The sequence below is a fragment of the Octopus bimaculoides genome, chromosome 13 (genome assembly GCF_046866305.1).
Source record: "Octopus bimaculoides isolate indiv1 chromosome 13, ASM4686630v1, whole genome shotgun sequence".
Taxonomy (NCBI): domain Eukaryota; kingdom Metazoa; phylum Mollusca; class Cephalopoda; order Octopoda; family Octopodidae; genus Octopus; species Octopus bimaculoides.
In genome coordinates this window covers 44,953,468-44,974,188 of record NC_142940.1, presented here as the reverse complement: position 1 = coordinate 44,974,188, position 20,721 = coordinate 44,953,468, and the positions used below count along the sequence as shown (strand labels likewise).

Sequence of the window (20,721 nt, the reverse complement as noted above, 5' to 3'; positions counted from 1 at the left end):
TATCACATCGGAAGAGAAGTAGATACATAGATACATATATGCATTGTTAAATCAAAAGCAGGAGAGAAGAGGGACACAAAGGAAGTGAAAGAGACAATAGATACATAAATCCAAAGAAAAGTTCATACATAAATACATACACACAGCAAATATTGGCTGTCAATTTTACTTTTCATTACCACACAAGGATAAAATTAACTCACAAATGGCTGAGTACTCCACAGACATGCATAACATTAACGTAGTTCTCAGGGAGATTCAGCCTCACACAGAATATGACAAGGTTGGCCCCTTTGAATTACAGCTACAACTTGAGATTGTGTGTGTGTATAGTATAGGTTAATTAAAACATGTTTGCAATAATCAGTGTCGTGTGGTGGAAATAAATGCAATTACCAAACTTTCATTCATAAATCCATTTCTCATTTCGTTCTTTTGCGTTTCAATTCTCTCTCTTACTTCCTCTCTGTCCTCCTCTCTCTTGCTTTGCCACTTCTTTGAAGTATGTGTGATGCACACAACAGGTACGTACAAAAACAAAAAGTTAGTGTATTAATATTATTGATGGTTTCAAACTTTGCCACAAGGGCAGCAGTTTTGCAGGGAGGAGATGAGTTGATTACATCAACCCCAGTGTTCAGCTGGTACTTATTTTATTGACCCTGAAAGGATAAATGATATGCTTGTGAACACTTGTAGATGTTGAAAGAGTCACTGGAAATTAAGTTTTTGAAATACCAATGATGTGGCTTAACTTCAGTTTCTCTTCATACACACACAAATACAAACACAATATCATCATCTTCATCATCGTCATAATCCTGTTTTCCATTTTGATGCTGGCAAGACTTGTCACAGCAATATTCTGTGCCCGACTTCCCTTCTTGACACTGTATTCCCTTGACTCAGTCATCCCTGATCTCAATTGTTAGGGAACGGTTATCTCCCTTGTATTAACAATCATTGGTAGAGGGAACCACATGTATAATTTCATTGAGTTCTACTCAAGAAGAGATAAACCAAACCTTTTTTAATGGCACATTGTCTACAGCCATGACTTTTTAGAGATGCGACCCACTATTTATGACACCAGTTTATGGCGACCCACTTAACTCTACATTGACATCTCATTTTAACAGATGTATTTACCAAAATTACATTAAAATATCTTGAAATACTAAAGAGCAAATTTATTCAATAAAATCACCATTAGCTTCAACCATGGCCTCCAAATGACTTCGGAATCTCCTGCAACTCTTCTGGACAGTCTCCTTGTTTAAGATGATGAATAACACTTGTCTTCAGTTCATCTTTGGTGTTGCGAGGAATTTTGTTGTTCTCTTGCTCAATTGCACCCCACAAATAATAATGAAGTGGGGTTTCAGTCTGGGGAGTTAGGGGTGATGTTAGAGGGCAGTGTGGTCGCAGAAACTGTCTGACAGCCATTACTGGGTTCTTCTGCTTGTGTGGCATGGTGCAGAATCCTGTTGCCAGACATAGGGTCTTCCAGCAGCCACTCTCTCGATCCAGGGCAGTACTACCTCCTTCAGGCACTTGTTGTAGGCCTCTGCATTGTCTGAGGCTGTGTGGGAAGATGAATGGAGGCATAACATTGCCATGACTAGTGATCACTCCAAACACCATCATGTTGACTGGATGTTTGATTTTTATCACTCTTGGTACATGTCCTCAGATTGCACTGTCCTCAGATTGACACCCATTGGAGCTTCCTGTGTGAATGCCAAGCAGTACAGCATGTCGTTTCCAAATTTCTGGAGGAGTGAATTGCATCATGGTACTGTTTTTCTCACAGATAGTGCCCAACTGACCCTACTATACTATGTAGTCAACAAAATCAAAAACAAACAATGCACATGCATGATGTTAAAAATATAAAATTTACCCATTGCACCCTGTATATTTGCATGTATATATCCACACACACACACGCATACACACACACACATTTAAGAGAGCCAGCCATTGGATATGGCTGAAGGGGAATGATGAAACGTGGCTGGAGAGGTAATGATGTTAAAATAGACTTGAGGTCAACTACTAGTCAGTTGAATTGATAGGTGGGGTGGGGCCTCACATTAGTGAGTGTGGCTGGTGCACTGTAAAGACATTGAGCTGTATGACAGTAACACTTGTTTACAACTATCACCTGATGTCAATGCGAGGCAACACCAGCACACATGCATGCACATATATATGCAAACATATGATGGGCTTCTTTCTGTTTCTGCCTACCTAATTTACTTACAAAGATTTGGTCTGCACCAGTCTATAGTAGAAATAGTGGAGGTGTATGGCTTAGGGGTTAACGTGTTGGAATCATGATTGTAAGATTGTGGTTTTAATTCCTGGACTGGGTGCTGTATTGTGTTCTTGAGCAAAACACTTCATTTCATGTTGCTCCAGTCCACTCAGCTGGCAAAAATGAATAACCCTGTGATGGACTGGCATCCCATCCAGGTGGGGAATTTATACACCATGCAAACTGGGAAACAGGTCCTTTTGAGTCATCATGATTTGAGAAGGTAACTTCACCTTCACCTTTTAGTCTATAGTTGAAGGCACTCATCCAAGGTGCCCAGTGGCAGGACTGAACCTGGAACAGTGTGATTGGTATGAATTAAAGTTGTAAGTCAAAAAAGATGTTATAATAAATTTATTCCAGCAAGAAAGATAATTCTTTAATACATTTTTCAGAATACTTTAACATAAGGAAACCACATGAGTTTAATATTTTTACCCAATTCTCCTTGATATTAGTAATGTTTTGTCTGATGTTTTAGATATAGAAGAAGTATTCAATTAACTGTGCATATTTTACTTGGTCCATAAATATGTCCCCATTTTTTTTATTTGTATAATAACCAGAAGTAGAGAAAATGGTTTGCTAGTCTTTCTTATAATATTGTAATAACAGTTGAAATAGTTTGAAAATGATGTTTCTTTCTAAATAGGATATTTCAGATATTGAAACACCTTTTGAGTTTGCAAGATATTACAGCAAAATATTGCTTTCCTATGATTAGGTAAAGGGCAAAATTTTGTTGATTGTCTCATCCTCATTCTATTATTGATATTCAGTTTATTAACTGTGGAGGGCTGAAGAGTAATATTTAAATACAGAACACAGAAAAGTGAACCTAAACGCTACAATTTATAGTCTTGCTCTATCATTTCTGCCACTGCCTTTATCATAGCAAGATACTCACTTCTAATACCCAGAATATTTAATGTTTTAAAATGTGAAACCAGAACATACAAATAGATTTATATATCATTGATTTAATTAAAAATTACATTCCAAAATGTTTTTAAAGTCTCTATTAATCTTAAAATTATTTAGTATAGATCAGATTCTTTTTAGATTATTTTAGGAAATTGTGTTCATGATATTCAAAATACATAAAAATAGTTGTTGACTTTCATAATTAAGTCTAGCATTCTTTCCTAGTATTTTTGTAATCACAAATTTGAACTGTCTAGTATTGTATCAGATGGGTGCTTCTCTTGGTTCTATTAGAATTTCATTAACGGCAACATAGGCTGGTTGTGATGTAGCATAGATGCAAGCTTGTGCAACATCATCAGGCTCTAATATCTTTGTATTACTGCTACCATCATACAAATTCTTTGCCTGTAAAAGGAAATAAAAATCAAAATACATCTCTAAGTAAATTTAGAATCAACTATTCAGATGTAATAAGCTATGGTGTTAAAGTATGTAATACCAAAGGAAGGAATAGAGATGCAAGAAGGTTGATAATATGAAATATAATGTTTACATAATAAGGATTTACAAACTTCGAGGGACATAAAATAATTTGGTTTTGTTGATGAAGTTAGAAATAATAACATATTAATACTGGGTTAAAAACCCCTCAAGATAGAAAAAGTGAAAGGCTGCCTGTGGAACTTTTCTATTCAAAGGTTTTTTTTAAATTCTCACTGGTAAGGACAAAGCTTCTAAAATGGGTGGAGAAATTTGAAGGATTGCTTTGGTCCAATAGTAGAATGTCTGTTATATGTACAGAAGATGTGGGTTTCTTTCTCCCAGGCAGCCTTTTCTGTTCAAAGGGATTTCAATGGATAAAAACAAATTATGAAGTTTAATGTTTAACTTTTACATTACTATAACTATTTTGTGGTTAATGAAAAATAAATCTTCCTTTGGCTAGGATAGTCTATTGTAAGTAATATTTCTCTATTTAAGCCTACAGCTTACATCTTCAGTGTTTAAGTATCACATTGTTTAGAGCTCAAATCTACTCAATACCATATTGTCCATGTCATAGCTCAGTCCAGTATCAGATTTTCATCGTAAAATATGACATTTTAATATAAACTATTGGAAATTAATGTTTTGAAATTGACTAACAAAATATATAGTGTATACTTTTACTTTATTCTACTCAAGTTGGGTAGTGAAGCTGCTAATATTAATTATCCTATTCAAAAACTTTTAGGTATATGACACATGTACAACATCAACTTTCCAGACACTGATGGTCCAAAATATCTAGTTTATTGGTATCCTGCACAGTATAGTATTAAAAAACTTGTACCATTTATACTAACAGACAGGCACTTGTATTTCATTTAATTATGTAAGTAAATTTAAAATTTGTTTCATTTAGCTTGCAAGGATCAGTAATCTGGAAAAAATTTGGAACCAAAGGTTCAGGAAAATCGTTGTTGTACCTGTATTTTATTCATGTTTATTCCAGATCTGACAGGTAAAGGAATTAAATGCTAGATACCTCCTGATCTGTTGTATGATTTAATAGCTCTGTTTTCACATCACCAGGTTGAAGGCATGTTACTCGTATTCCCAAGGAAGCTACCTCTTGCCTTAGAGCTTGAGATAAACCTTCAACAAAGAATTTTGATCCAGAATATACTGCTAAACCAGCAAAACCCTGCAAAAAAGGGATAGGGGAAAATATTAGGTATATATGTTTTTCATGAGACATAGTTTCACATTTATGATAGAGAAAATGAGATTAGATGAGGATGATGCCTTTCTGAAAAGTATTAGCAATGTGAGATGAAATGCATGCAATTTAGAATTGAAAACAAGTCACTGCTGGGGTGAATTGATTTGTTGTGGCTCTTTGGAGACAGGATTTGTCACAACTGATTAGGTGTTCAGCAAACTGGACATTCAGCCTGTTTTAGCAGCTGTGCTTTTTAGGGGTTAGAGGCAAGCATAGTTGTGCACATGCAAGCACACACATGCATGTGCACGCACACACACACACACACACACACACACACACACACACACACACACACACACACACACACACACACACACACACACACACACACAGAGGTAGAAAGAGTGAGAAAGAGAGACATTACAATTTAATAATTGAATATGATTGACACAAAGCTTTCTCTCTCCTCAGACACATAAAGAGAAATATACTCACACACATAAACAGAAAGAGAGAAAGAGATGGAAAGAATGAGACAAAAATTAAAATGCCTGATGTCAAACAAGTCAGTGTTGAATCAGTGACATTAAACAAGTGGTGCCTAAATGTCTTGTTAATTTTTAACAGAGACAAATCTGCATAGTTTATAGGTGGTTTTAATCGATTAGACTGACTCAATGATTGGTACTTATTTTATTGAGCTTGGAAGAATTAGAACTCAGGAAATAAAGGGATGTAACTAAATATCATGGGTCATGTTAAAAAAAATCCTACCATTCCACTGACTTCTGTAAAATAACTGATTTTTCTTATATATATATATATATATATATATATATATATATATATATATATCCCCCCCTCTCTCTCTCTCTCTCTCTCTCTCTGGGAGAGAGGCACAAGCACATACACAGACATATACACACACGGCAGTAACTTCCGCCTACCAAATTCAATCACAAAGCTTCGGTCGGCTCGGGGCTATATCAGAAGACACTTGCCCAAGGTGCTACGCAGTGGGACTGAACCCGAAACCATGTAGCTGGGAAGCAAGCTTCCTAACCACACACACACACACACACACACACACACACACACACACACACACACACACACACACACACATATATATATATATATATATATATATATATATATATATATATATATATATATATATATAGAGAGAGAGAGAGAGAGAGAGAGAGAGAGACAAACAGATAGATAGATAGATAGATAGATAAAGAGACAGATAGATATGTATATAAGATATCTGTGTCTGTCATACTCTCATACTTTAGCTTTTTCAACATCTGACATAAAGTGACCTCCCTCTCTTAAATACTCTTACCTCCTCACTTAGGCATGGACTTCTTTTCCTTTTACCCTGTTTCTTCTCTGTCCTTGCATCTTCATTAGTGCAACAGCATGAGTAAGTGCATCCATTCAGCCATAGAAATCATGCCAAAACTAACACTGGAGCTTGGCACAGCCCTGAGGATCAATAGGTCCTGTCAAGCCATTCAACCCACACCAGCATGGAAAATGGATGACAAAGACAGAGAACTTCTTACAATGTGAAAAGGAAAAAGCTTAATAACCCTTATATATTTCAGGTACAATGGCCCATCATCAGAAATAAACAATGACAAAATGTTAGTCTATACACTACTGGCCTGTACTCCCACCTAAAATATCAAGATATGAGTTTTTTCCAGAAGAGTAGGGAAATGAATTGCATATGCTTTCACTCGATAATGTTTGTTATGTTCTTAAAATGAAGAACTCACCATCAGGCTTCTCTAACATGGTTTGCTGCAAACTTACATTCTAAATTATTCTACACAATTAATTTACACAGTGTAAATTAGTCCTAATACTATCACCTAATCACAGACAAATGAAGTGATGATATATAAAGCAAAAAAAAAAAAAAGAAAAAAAAGAAGAAGCTATATACTCTTCTTCCTGCATCAGAGGATATGTTGACAATATGACCAGACTTTTTCTTTATCATCCCATCAAGGACAGCACCAATACAGTTAGTCACACCCTGAAGAAACAAAAATAAAAAGGTGTCCAATTTTCAAAAGTAATATATTTTCAATATTGTATGTGTCAGGATACATGCTTATATTCTATGCCTATACAAATGTGCATATTATATGTCTGTATACAGTAGTATATTGTATATATCTCTATATACGTGTATATATGTATCTATATACTGTAGTATATATGCATCTATATCAGGAGTATATTGTTATGTGACTGTTAAAAAGTGTGCATGGTGTGTATTGGCATACAGGTGTATGTAGTTGTATGTCAACGTGTGTATAGAGTATGTGTCTATATGTATGTATCATATATGACTCACCTTGCAATTAATATCTATCATGCGCTCCCATTCTTCTTCTTTGAGGTTTCTCATCAATGTGTAATACATAACGCCAGCACAGTTGACCAAAATATCAACTGGTCCAAGAGAACATTCCGTATGTTGAACAAGTTCTTTTACCTGCAAAAAAAAAAAAAGAAGTCAACATGAATGAATAAAAACATTGATAAAAATTGTATTTTTTTTTTTCATTATTGATTGTTGGTATTGTTACTGTAACTTTGTTGTTTTCATTATCTTGCTGCTGGAAATGGTGGAAATGATTTGAATGTAATATCCTTTGTGTTTGGTGTTGAAATTGTGATGACATTTGCTTAACAGCTGATGAGGGAATTAAGCTTTTCTGCATCCATTCTGTATGTGTGTGCTTTCTGTTCTTTTGTAATTTCATGTTCACTCCCACAGTATAGCACCTCAGGCAAGTGTCTTCTATTATTATAGTCTTGAACTGACTAATGCCTTGTGAATGAGTCTGGTAGAAGGAAACCTATCATATATATATATATATATATATATATATATATGTGTGTGTGTGTGTGTGTGTGTGTGTGAATGTATGTTTGGATGTATGTATGTATGTGTGTATGTATGTATGTATGCATATATATATATATGTATGTATATATATATATGTATATATGTGTATATATATATATGTATATATGTATATATATATATATATCATCATCATCGTTTAACGTCCGCTTTCCATGCTAGCATGGATTGGACGATTTGACTGAGGACTGGTGAAACCGGATGGCAACACCAGACTCCAATCTAATTTGGCAGAGTTTCTACAGCTGGATGCCCTTCCTAAGGCCAACCACTCAGAGAGTGTAGTGGGTGCTTTTACGTGTCACCCGCACGAAAACGGTCACGCTCAGGATGGTACATCTTATGTGCCACCCGCACAAGAGCCAGTCCAGGGGCCCTGGCAACGATCTCACTTGGCTTGCCGGGTCTTCTCATGCACAGCACATTTCTAAAGGTCTCGGTCAGTAGTCATCGCCTTGGTGAGGCCCAATATTCGAAGGTCTTGCCTCACCACCTCAGCCCAGGTCTTCCTGGGCCTACCTCTTCCACGGGTTCCCTCAACTGTTAGAGTGTGGCACTTTTTCACGCAGCTATCCTCATCCATTCTCACCACATGTCCATACCAGCGCAATCGTCTCTCTTGCACACCACAACTGATGCTTCTAATGTTCAGCTTTTCTCTCAAGATACTTACACTCTGACGGGTATTCACATTGACATTACACATCCAGCGGAGCATACTGGCTTCATTCCTTGCGAGCTTACGCATGTCCTCAGCAGTCACAGCCCATGTTTCACTGCCATGTAGCATGGCTGTTCGTACACATGCGTCATACAGTCTGCCTTTTACTCTGAGTGAGAGTCCCTTTGTCGCCAGCAGAGGTAAGAGCTCTCTAAACTTGGCCCAGGCTATTCTTATTCTAGCAGTTACACTTTCAGCACACCCACCCCCACTACTAACTTGGTCACCCAGATAGCGGAAGCTATCGACTACCTCTAGTTTTTCTCCCTGGAATGAGATAGAAGTTGTTTCCTGTTTGTTTACAGTGTTTATTGCACCTGAACATCTGCCACATACAAAAACTAACTTCGTAGTTAATCTGCCTTTGATATTGCTGCACCTCTTATGTGTCCATAGCTTGCACCTGGTACATCTTATAGAGTTACTACCTACTCCTTTACTGTATACTGAGCAGGGCCATCTACCTGAAGGGGTTTGTGTTTTATCTACCTTCCTACTTATTAGGATTTTGGTTTTTGCTAGGTTGACTCTAAGGCCCTTCGATTCTAGTCCTTGCTTCCACACCTTAAACTTCTCCTCTAGTTCTGATAGTGACTGCGCAATTAGTGCAAGGTCATCAGCATAGAGGAGCTCCCAGGGGCAACCTGTCTTGAATTCCTCTGTGATCGCCTGGAGGACTATGATAAATAGGAGGGGGCTGAGGACGGAACCTTGGTGGACCCCTACCTCTACCCGGAATTCATTACTGTACTCATTTCCAGCCCTCACCTTACTGACAGCATCTCTGTACATGGCTCGCACAGCTCTCACTAACCATTCTTCTATCCCAAGTTTCCTCATTGACCACCAGATAAGGGATCGGGGGACCCTGTCAAAGGCTTTCTCCATGTCAACGAAGGCCAGGTACAGAGGTTTATCCTTGGCTAGATATTTCTCCTGCAGCTGTCTCACTAGAAATATGGCATCAGTGGTGCTTTTACCTGGCACGAACCCAAACTGCATCTCATCTAAATTGATTCGCTCCCTAATTAGTTGGGCTATGACCCTCTCCGTAACTTTCATAACCTGATCTAACAGCTTGATGCCTCTGTAATTATTAGTATCTAAAGCGTCACCTTTACCTTTGTAGCAGTTTACTATGGTGCTGCTACACCAGTCATTGGGTATGACTTCTTTGTGTATCACCTGGTTCGTAATACGGGTGACTAGGCTGTAGCCAACACTGCCAGGTATTTTGAGCATCTCTGCAGTGATTCCTGATGGGCCGGGGGCTTTCCCTGTCTTCATACTCTTAATTGCTTTATCTACCCTGGTACTGTCAACTCGGATAGCTGGTCCCTCTGTTGGGTCGACATGCAGCAGGCTCTCTTTCTCCCATTCATTCTCTTTATTAAGCAATCTATCGTAGTGGCATCTCCAGACCTCTTTCTTTGCAGCCTCATTCAGTGCAAGCGTACCATCATCCATGCGAACACATTTCTCTCCTACAACATCACTATTCTCTCTCCTACACTGTCTTGCAATACGAAATACCTCGAGTCTTTGGTCCTCACGGCGCAGAACATTGGCAAATCTTTTCTTATCTGCTTCCCCTCTGGCTAAATAAACCTGTCGCCTAGCTTCCCTTCTGGCAGATTGGTACAATTCCCTGCTACCACCGTTCTTCCAGTCCTTCCAAGCCTGTTTCTTTTGTCTAATAGCCCCGTCTACATCCTTGTTCCACCACCACGTTACTCTGGGTCGAGAGGGGACTTTACACCAGCCACAGATCTGGTCTGTGGCTCTCAACAGGTTGTCCCGCAGAAATCTCCAATTGTCTTCCATGTTGTATGATGCTATATCCCCTTCTATTTCGTCAAATGCTTCAAGTAACTTGTCTCTAAGTCTCTGTCCATTTGCAGGGTCTTTAAGTTTCCATACCCTTCTCCTCCAAGCCGGTCTACTTCTGGGCACCCATATTGCCTTGATCTCGAAGTCGCTAACTACTAATCTGTGTTGGGGTGTACATTCTTTGCGAGGGAGGGTTTTGGCATTTATAAGCCTCCATCTTTCTCTAGTTCTGGTGAGGATGTTGTCGATTTGGCTAGAGTGTCTGCCGGATTGGTAGGTGACTAGGTGACAGGCAGGTTTCCTGAAGTTGGTATTGCAAACCATAAGATCGGTTGCATCACAGAACTCCAGCAGTCTGGTTCCCTCCTCGTTGCGGGAACCGAAGCCATAGCCTCCATGTATGCCATGGAAGCCTCCAGCACGACGTCCGACATGACCATTGAAGTCACCAGCCACAAAGAGAAGGTCTCTGTCTCTTGTCGACGAGGTAGTTTGCAAGAGGGTGTCATAGAATTGGTCTTTCAGCCCATCCGGGAGCCCCGGTTGAGGGGCATAGGCTGAGATGACAGTAGCTAGCCTATGATGAAGCACTAGTCTAATCTTAAGTACTCTGTCACATACTCTAACTACCTTGATTACCTTATCAACCCATTTCTCTGCTAGAAGTATTCCTACGCCCCCGACTCCGTCAGTGTTCCCTGCCCAGAAAAACTTATATGTACATATATATATGTGCGTATATATATATGTATATGTGTGTATGTCTTTATATCTGTGTTTGTCTCCATGCTACTTGAAAAACTGTTGCTTTATTTATGTCCCTTGATACATTCAAGAAACCAAAGTAAAAAAAAAGAATGACATCCATACCTGCTGTTTGTTCGTAACATCTGTTTTAACAGCAATGACATGGCCTTGAGCATCTTCTGAGAACTTCTTGCATAATTCCTGCAGCTTGTCTTCCCTGCGAGCAGCCATAGCAACATTTGCACCTGCTTTAACAAAGGCCTCTGCAATTGCACAACCAATTCCACTTGATGCGCCTGTTATAATGACAACTTTGCCATGTATGTTAGTATCTGTAATATTAAACAAAGAAAACGCATATTTAACACAGCTTCCCCATAATCACTGCAGTAACGGTAGAAGTGGGATCAATTGTTTGACCCCACAGTATCCATTAGTGGGTTGTTGACCAGGTTTATTTCAAAGGGTTAGAGTAATTCATGCAGCTGAGTGGGCTGGAGTAATGTGAAATGAAGTGTTTTGCTCAAGAACACAATGCACTACCCAGTCTGGGAATTGAAGCCACAAGCTTGCAATTGTGAATGCAACACCCTAACCGCTAGACTATGCCCCTTCACTGTGAGAGGTAGCAACATTTCTGAAAAAAGAAATACCATAACCTGAGACTAATGATGATGATTTCTTTAATAAGACATAAAGCTACATCTTTGTAGGTGAGGCTTATGTTCATTAAACTTAAACACACACACACACACACACACACACACACACACACACATCAGAGGCATAGCCAGGTTCTAAAGTTAGGGAGAGTGAGCACATAAAAAAATAGCACCATGACACATACCAAATAATTTTTAACTCATTTCTTGTATATTATGTGAAATATTTCATTATTTATAATTTGTGTAATTGTATTCTGCACTCATTAATTTCATGTTTCACTATCAATGTCATTACGTATGAAACTTACAACTATTGTGACATAAAAAAGATGAAACTCCATGGGGGTCATTCGGTGTCAAGAGGTTATGATGTCAGGTTTTGTCTTGGTTCATCAGATGCGAATGACCACCAATACATCACAGGTGATTGAACAGACAGTTTAAAAATACAGAAGTTCAGTCAAATAAATAATGAAATAAAGTTCTTCCAATGTTGTGTGATTAACAAAAAGATAAGAGGTTTGATGTTTATCACACAAGTGAACTAAAAAGTTAAAGAAAATTGTCGAAAAGGGGCCAATTTGAAAAATGTGCTCAGTGGTGAGCAGCTATTCCCCTTGATCCCTTCTCTATAAAGCTCATTTCTACCACTCACTTTATGAAGCAAAAGGCAAAGTTAATCCAAGCAGGATTTTGACTCAAGAAAAGAAATACTGTTGTTGCCACACAGGATAACAATGATGAATATCTGTAGTCAAATAGATAAAAAAAAAAAAAAAAAAAAAGATATTGATGAACTTACTGACAGCACTCATTCTTGATAATCTCTGGAATATTCCTTGGCGACAAAGTTTGTCAAAATATAGTTTCAAAAGAGCTGAATCTATATCAGGATATGTCAGGCCTAATTTCTCCAGAATTTCAAGCAGATTACAATTTCTGAATGTACTTAGAGTAGAAAAAAACTGGGCATTTCTGTGAAGGAGGAGAAACAATAAATAGATTATGTATAATTAACAATGTAATGATATATACAATTAGATGAACTGAGGTAGGAATAAAAGTCATTATTGAGAATTGTTAAAGAGAATCAAAAGCATACCGGTTTCATAAAATTACTGATCACTGATTACTGAACGGTGTTGGGTCTACTTGTCCCTGAGTAAAAAGATTATGTATATATATTTATACACACTAGCAGTATAGCCTGACGTTGCCCGGGATTAAGTTAGGATTATTAAGTGATCAAGCGTTTTATTTCAAACCAAAATAAGTGACACTGACATCAAATTTAAGCAAAATCCGTTTTTTTTTTTTTTGAGCACTTAAAACATTTAAAAATCCCATGAGTCCTAAGTAATGCTGGCATCAAGTTTGAGTAAAATATGTCAAAATTGGTAAAAGTTATGATTGAAATCGATTTTTACCACCACACACGTACACACACACATACACATCCTGCCTTTTATAGATATGCAGATATATATGTATATATACACACACATGCATATACATATATATATGTTTTCGAGCGAGATCGTTGCCAGTGCCCCTGGACTGGCTCTTGTGCGGGTGTCACATAAAAGACACCATTTTGAGCGTGGCCGTTGCCAGTACCGCCTGAGTGGCCTTCGTGCGGGTGACATGTAAAAGCACCCACTACACTCTCTGAGTGGTTGGTGTTAGGAAGGGCATCCAGCTGTAGAAACTCTGCCAAATTAGATTGGAGCTTGGTGTTGCCATCCGGTTTCACCAGTCCTCAGTCAAATCGTCCAACCCATGCTAGCATGGAAAGCGGACGTTAAACGATGATGATGATGATATGTATATATATATATATATATATATATATGTATGTATGTATCTATGTATTCATATATCCTCATTTTTCTATACCTGCAAAGTTTAGGCACATCTTCTCTATCATGGAATCTTGTCTTTTGTTATCTTCCTTGTGACGTTTACACAATTACTATCTACCAGCATACATATACTTCCCATGCCTTCCTTTCCCTAAGCTCCCTCACCTTGAAGTCATCAGCCATGTGTTATGTAATAAGTTCATCTGTACTCTTGAATCATCAACTATGATGTACTTTATATCTTATATTCTGTATTTTGTATGCTTCTCTCTAATTTGTGCTCTTTGTGTGCATGGTTGAAATGAGTTTTAGTAACTGAATTATGTTAATATATATGTATATAAATGTATATCTATATGTGTGTGTGTGTGTGTGTATGTGTGTGTGTGCACACACATGCATAAACATATATATATGAAATGTATAAACGGTTTGTTTATACATTTTATACACCTGTGAGTGTAACTTGTATCTGAATGTTTATTTGGTTTTTAATTTTATCTCTATGGATGTATATTTATGCATATATATATATGTATATATATGAATATATGGATATATGTTTTTATTATTTTTCTTTTATTTGTTTCTGTCATTTGATTGTGGCCATACTGCAGCACCACTTTCAGTCGAACAAATCGACCCCAGGGCTTATTTTTTGTAAGTCTGGTACTTATTCCATTGGTCTCTTTTACTGAACTGCTAAGTTACGGGTGACGTAAACACACCAACATTGGTTGTCAAGCGATGGTGGGGGGATAAACACAGACACACAAACGTATACATATACACACACACACATATATATATATATATATATATATATATATATATATATATATATATATATATATATACAATGGGCGTCTTTCAAAGCATAACTATTGCATGAATTTGTATTAATTTACTGATATGATATAGTGATTGATGGTATGTATTTTGAATGTGGTTTTTATCTATTGTTGATTTTTTATACCTGTGATCATGCCCTTTCACCTGTCAAGTTTAGTTGAATACAGTGAAGTGGATCATATGTGTACTCATATACATTTACAAGAAATTGATTCCTGGTCATAGATTTTCTAATTAAATCACTAATAAATAAAAGATAATAAATAAATCATTAATAAATAATATTACTGAATTCTAACTCACTCTTACAAATATTGACCAACATAAAGCTTGAAAATCGAAGAGAGACAAAATACGGAGAAATTTTCTTGATGAAATGCAAAAAAAAATAAACACACGTGGTGCTGACAGGAAGTCTTTTCACAGGAAATTTTTTCTAAATCGAGGCTAAATTATATTCTCATGTATATTAGTGCTTAGTTACAGCATTTGACATCTAAGAAATAAAACTTTGTGAATAGCTGCTTCATGCATATTAGGTAACGGCTGCTGATTTTTGCAGTCTAGGACATTGTTGTTGTCTATTTTTATCTGATAACTGTATTTGTTATTTTCTTTTTATGCTCATATATATATATATATATATAAATGAGAATGTGTGTCTGTCTGTCTGTCTGTCTGTCTGTCTGTGTGAATCCCTAAAACTCGAGAACTACGCAACCAATTTCATTCAAATTTTACACATGCCTTACTTAGGGTTCCAGTTGTGTTTTAGTCAAAAAAATTTTTAACTTCTTGCAGAGTCCGAGCCCACGGCAACATAATATCTCCTCCACTATTTACGTATTACGTGTCAAAAGTGAAACAAAAACACTCATGTCAAATACTTTCACTTTAAAAATGAAACTATTCTACTAACTGAAACAATCACATTTTGATACTGTAATGACAGATACTTTCAGAGAGAGAGAGAGAGAGAAGAGAGAGAGAGAGAGAGAGAGAAGAGAGAGAGAGAGAGAGAGAGAGAGAGAGAGAGAGAGAGAGAGAGAGAGAGAGAGAGAGAGAGAGAGAGAGAGATGTATATGTATACATATAGATGTATATGTACACGTTATTCCACTAACTGAAACAATCACATTTCGATACTGTAATTACAGATACTTTCAGAGAGAGAGAAAGAGAGAGAAAGAGATGTATATGTATACATATACATGTATATGTACACGTATATGCATAGATATATATAGATATAGATCTATATGCATACATGTATATGTATACATATGTGTAGATGTATATATATAGATGTACATGTAATATGTACACATATATACATGTATATACATGTATACAGATATCTATACATATATACACCCATCACGCACAAACACACACATTAGTCATTTGTTTTCTTATCCAAAACTACGTCAAAAGTACTGAACGGATCTTTATGAAATTTGGAAATTATATTCTATGTATAACGGCCATAACTCCCATGAAAGTTCATATATTTTTGATGTTGATGAAATTTTAACCCGAACATAACAGATGAGCATTATTTGTAATTCAACGGTACAACAGTGTAAGACTACCCTTTCAGATATACTTACATTGTGATTTCTGCAATGTGGTGCATAAATTGTCAAGTAAATGAGACGCATCTTTGCCTCCACTGATTCACTTGCAAAGTGTTAAGTAAAATTATTTCGTTGCAAACCTCCTTTGGGTCTTTTTATTATCACTGCGACACACATAGTCCCCAGTTGGTAACATTGATTTCAAGGCCCTCCTAGATGAGAGACTGGCATTCCACTTAATGTCTATGTTCCATGCTGGCATGGATTGGAGAGTTATTAATGTAGAAATATGGTATCGTAGCTACTAACAGTTGAGGGTTGCGTAGTCTAGACGGCGTTTTTAGATTTCATTATTCTCTTTAATCCGGGCAAACCCGGGTATTTCTGCTAGTATATATATAAAGATAAGAATGTGTGTCTGTCTGTTTGTCTGTCTGTGTCTGTGTGAATCCCTAAAACTTGAGAACTACACAACCAATTTCATTCAAATTTTACACATGCCTTACTTAGGGTTCATGTAGTGTCATAGGCCAAAAAGATTTTTAACATTTTGTCTAGCGTGAGCCCAGAGCAATATCATATCTCCTCTACTATTTCAGTATTACGTGTCAAAAATGAAACAATAACATTATTTTCACTTTAATACTTTCACGTTAATACTGAAACTATTAAAGTGAAACTATTATCTCACATATATACAGGTATACATATATGTAGATGTATATATATACATGTACATGTAATATGTACACATATATATACATATATATGCATGCATAAATATATACACTCATACACACACATAGGTGCAGGTGTGGCTGTGTGGTAAGAAGCTTGGTTCCAAAACATATGGTCCTCATCTGCAATTTTGATGAAATTTGAATCACTCCTTCAAGTAAAACCACCAATAGAAGAGAATATGACCAAAGACTGCATGTACTCCATCCCATGCAACTGTGATATGTTATACAAAAGCGAAACATGTTGCCCCCTCAAAATAAGGGTAGACAAACATCGCAAAGCTGTGACATGAGGAGATATTGATAAACCAGGTATAGCTTGAATTTATATGCAGTATAATTAAAATGGGATATGTGAAAGCCAAAATACTACAGGTGATAGAGTAAAACTGTTCAGAAAATTTAATTTACCTCATCAAAATTAGTAAAAACACCTGTTCACATCTTTGCTTCAGAGCAAAAAAAAAAAAAAAAAAATTGTAGGTGTTGTTGAAACAGTGACTAGAAATGAGGATTTTGAAATATTCATGATGTGGTTTGTTTTCTATCACTCCAAACACACACAAGCACAAACACATAATATCATCATCATCATCATCATTACCATCATCATCATCATGTTTACTTTTTCAATGCTATAAAACATTGGACAAAACTTGTCACTGCAATAGTCTGTGTCAAAATTCCCCTCTTGATATATTCATTTCACCCAGTTTTCCCTATTTCTTAACCTCAGAAAACTTGTAACAGTTTTGGGAAACAGCATTGTCTTTAAAAAAATATCATTAAAAGTGTATATAAAAAGAAAAATAATTGTACTAACATTGCGTAATTCTCCACAAGTCCCCATAGCTTCTTATTTTCATTGGACATTGTACTCTCTAATTTCATTCTGAAAACAAAGAGAATATAAGAAAATATTTACTATTAGAAATCTCCTCACTTTCTCTTGATTCCTAAACTACCAACATTCTATGAAGAAGAGAAAAATTAAAAGCAAAAAAGGAAAAATCACATTCTATGAATTTCCTTTAGATTGTAATTAAAATATCAGCTGATAATATTAAAGTCTCAGCTGATAATATATCTAATTAATGTTACATTTTATATAATACTGAAGATTTCTAAAGTAAATGAAATAGTGCATGATTAACTGCCAATGAGGAATTTTAAGAAGTTTGTGATAGATAAAAAGAAAAAAAAAAAATGATTTCTGTGCATTGTTTTTGTATTCCTTAATCTAAAATTTCTAATCCCACCAGGTGCAGGGATGGTTATCCCTCTGGTATTAATGATTATTGCTAGAGGGAGCACATGTATAGTTTCATTAAGTTGTACTCAAGCAGAGATAAAACATAGAGGAAACTTAACAACCCTTTTTAATGGCACATTATCTACAATATGGGATAATTATCAAGTTATGAAACAGAGATGCAATTAAAAATAGAAACCTCTGATGGCTTCTGCTAATACAAATTAACATTATCATGCATTTGAATATTGTTGCAATATTTGATAACATTCATGTTCAAATTCCGCTGAAGTCGGCTTTGCCTTTCATCTTTTCGGGGTTGATAAATTAAGTACCAGTTGTGTACTGGGGTCGATCTAATCAACTGGCCCCCTCCCCAAAAATTTTGGGCCTTGTGCCTAGAGTAGAAAAGAATATTTGATAACATTCATGCTTTTAAACTTACACATTTAAATGCAGATTAATATCAAAAGATGAAGCAGTCTTAACCATGGATAAGATTTAAAGAAAAATGAAAGCCTAAGAAATATTTAAGGGTTAAGTACCAATCAGTGTGATGGTTGATAGTGTACTTCAGTATTATCCTTTACTAGGACCTATGACTTCTTGTCAAATACTTAGAATCAATATCTAGAATCCGTATGTTAGAAATATTATGATGTTGTACCGCAATATTCAGTCAGCATTCTTGTTTTGGCCTTCTTATTTTTGTCTTTGGAATGTTGTTAGGAATTTACATATGAAGAACATAGTTTTATTCATTCATTCCAATCAAAGCCACCTTGGTGTCTTTGATAGAAAGGAATAAATAAATGAATAAAACTATGACTCTTATAAGAATAGTTGACTATGAAGACGGCTGGATGGATGGTAGGAAAATTAGTTGCATATGCTTCACTAATCTGGTTTCTTTCTTGCTATAATATAGATTTCAAATTTTGGCACAGGTCCAGCAATTTCGAGTGGGGGTGGGGGTCACTCGATTACATTGACTCCAGTACTCAACTGGTACTTATTTTATCAATCCCAAAAGGATGAGAAGCGAAGTCCACCTTGGCAGAATTTGAACTCAGAATGTGAAGACACTACAAGTTTGAAGGTGGTATGCTGGCAGAACTATTAGCACACTGAGCAAAATGGTTAGTGGCATTTCGTCCATCTTTATGTTCTGAGTTGAGGTTGACTTTACCTTTCATCCTTTCAATGCTGATAAAATAAGTTCTAGTTGAGTACTGGAGTTGATGTATTCAACTTACTGCCTCCACTCGAATATATTGCTGGCCTTGTGCCAAAATTTGAAATCAATATTACAAGTTTGAACTTGAAATGTTTAGTCACTGCTATTTCATTAACATGGTCATACCACTTTCTGTTTGCTTCAAAGAAGAGTAGCAGGGGTAATTAATTGTCCACAATACACTTCTGATGTTATCCCTATTAGCAGGACAATTATGTTCGCATCACTAGACATGGCCTCTCTCGTTTATGACTGAGAAGAGGGGAGCAACATGAAATGAAGTATTTTGCTTAAAAATACAATGCACCGTTTTGTCTATGAATTGAAACCATGATTGTATGATCATTAGTGCAACACCTTAAATTATATATAAAAATGTAGATGACTAATATTAATTTTATAATTAATAGACTGCAATTTATGAGTATTCATATATTGCCAGAAATTTACCTGTCACGCCAATCCTCAAATGGAACGGTTCTGACACTGTATCCATGACTGTTCATCCATTCAAACACCCAACTGGAATACCAGGAAAAATGACAGAAAATCAATTAATGAATAATAATAACAATAATAATAATAATAATAGTAATAATAATGATGATGATGATGATGATGATGACGACGATGATGACAATGACAACAACAACAATACTAACGGGTTCAAATTTTGACACAATGCCAGCAAGTAATGGTGGGGAACAAACACAGGCACAAAGACACACACATATAAATATATACACACACACACACACACACACACACACACACATATATATATATATATATATATATATATATAGTTTTAGGGAAAATAACCAATTTTCAAGAACTCATCGATGAAAATCCACTATCACATATAGAAAAATTAATAATTAAAAGCACAATAAATGAGTATAATATAATATAAAGTAAATATCATAAGATAAATTTATCTTATGATATTTACTTTACTTTGTATTATACTCATTTATTGTGCTTTTAATTATTAATTTTTCTATATGTGATAGTGGATTTTCATCGATGAGTTCTTGAAAATTGGTTATTTTCCCTAAAACTATATATTTTATATATACTTTATCTATAAGGCTCAATTTAATTTTAATTTTTTATAAATTGATTTTAATTGAGTTTTTTACCTGTAATTTTGGATTTTGTCCCTAATATTATATATATATATATATATATATATATATATATATATATATATATATATATATATATATATATATGTATAAATGATACAGAATGGGACAAGGATACAAAACGTCCAGACAGTTAGGTGATACAAGAAATGGACAAAACATCCAGATAGACGATACAAGGA

At 35.8% G+C, this 20,721-nt stretch overlaps 1 protein-coding gene across 10 annotated transcripts in view; it reads right to left on the bottom strand.

The window, feature by feature from the left end:
- Positions 1 to 2,659: 2,659 nt before the first annotated feature.
- LOC106880554 (uncharacterized) overlaps positions 2,660 to 20,721 on the bottom strand; it is a 96,041-nt gene continuing 77,979 nt past the window's right edge. For 9 of the 10 annotated variants that reach the window (XM_089361692.1, XM_052972451.2, XM_089361694.1 and 6 more), the window contains exons 19-26: positions 19,842 to 19,913; positions 17,726 to 17,794; positions 12,674 to 12,846; positions 11,330 to 11,538; positions 7,333 to 7,473; positions 6,916 to 7,008; positions 4,776 to 4,934; positions 2,660 to 3,652 (exon numbers count right to left, since the gene is read on the bottom strand). In XM_089361692.1, coding sequence (XP_089217818.1) covers positions 3,509 to 3,652; positions 4,776 to 4,934; positions 6,916 to 7,008; positions 7,333 to 7,473; positions 11,330 to 11,538; positions 12,674 to 12,846; positions 17,726 to 17,794; positions 19,842 to 19,913 — 1,060 coding nt within the window. In that variant the 3' untranslated portion in view covers positions 2,660 to 3,508. Of the gene's footprint in view, positions 3,653 to 4,775; positions 4,935 to 6,915; positions 7,009 to 7,332; positions 7,474 to 11,329; positions 11,539 to 12,673; positions 12,847 to 14,888; positions 15,011 to 17,725; positions 17,795 to 19,841; positions 19,914 to 20,721 lie in introns of those variants that run through there. The other variant, XM_089361695.1, reaches the window with a different exon arrangement.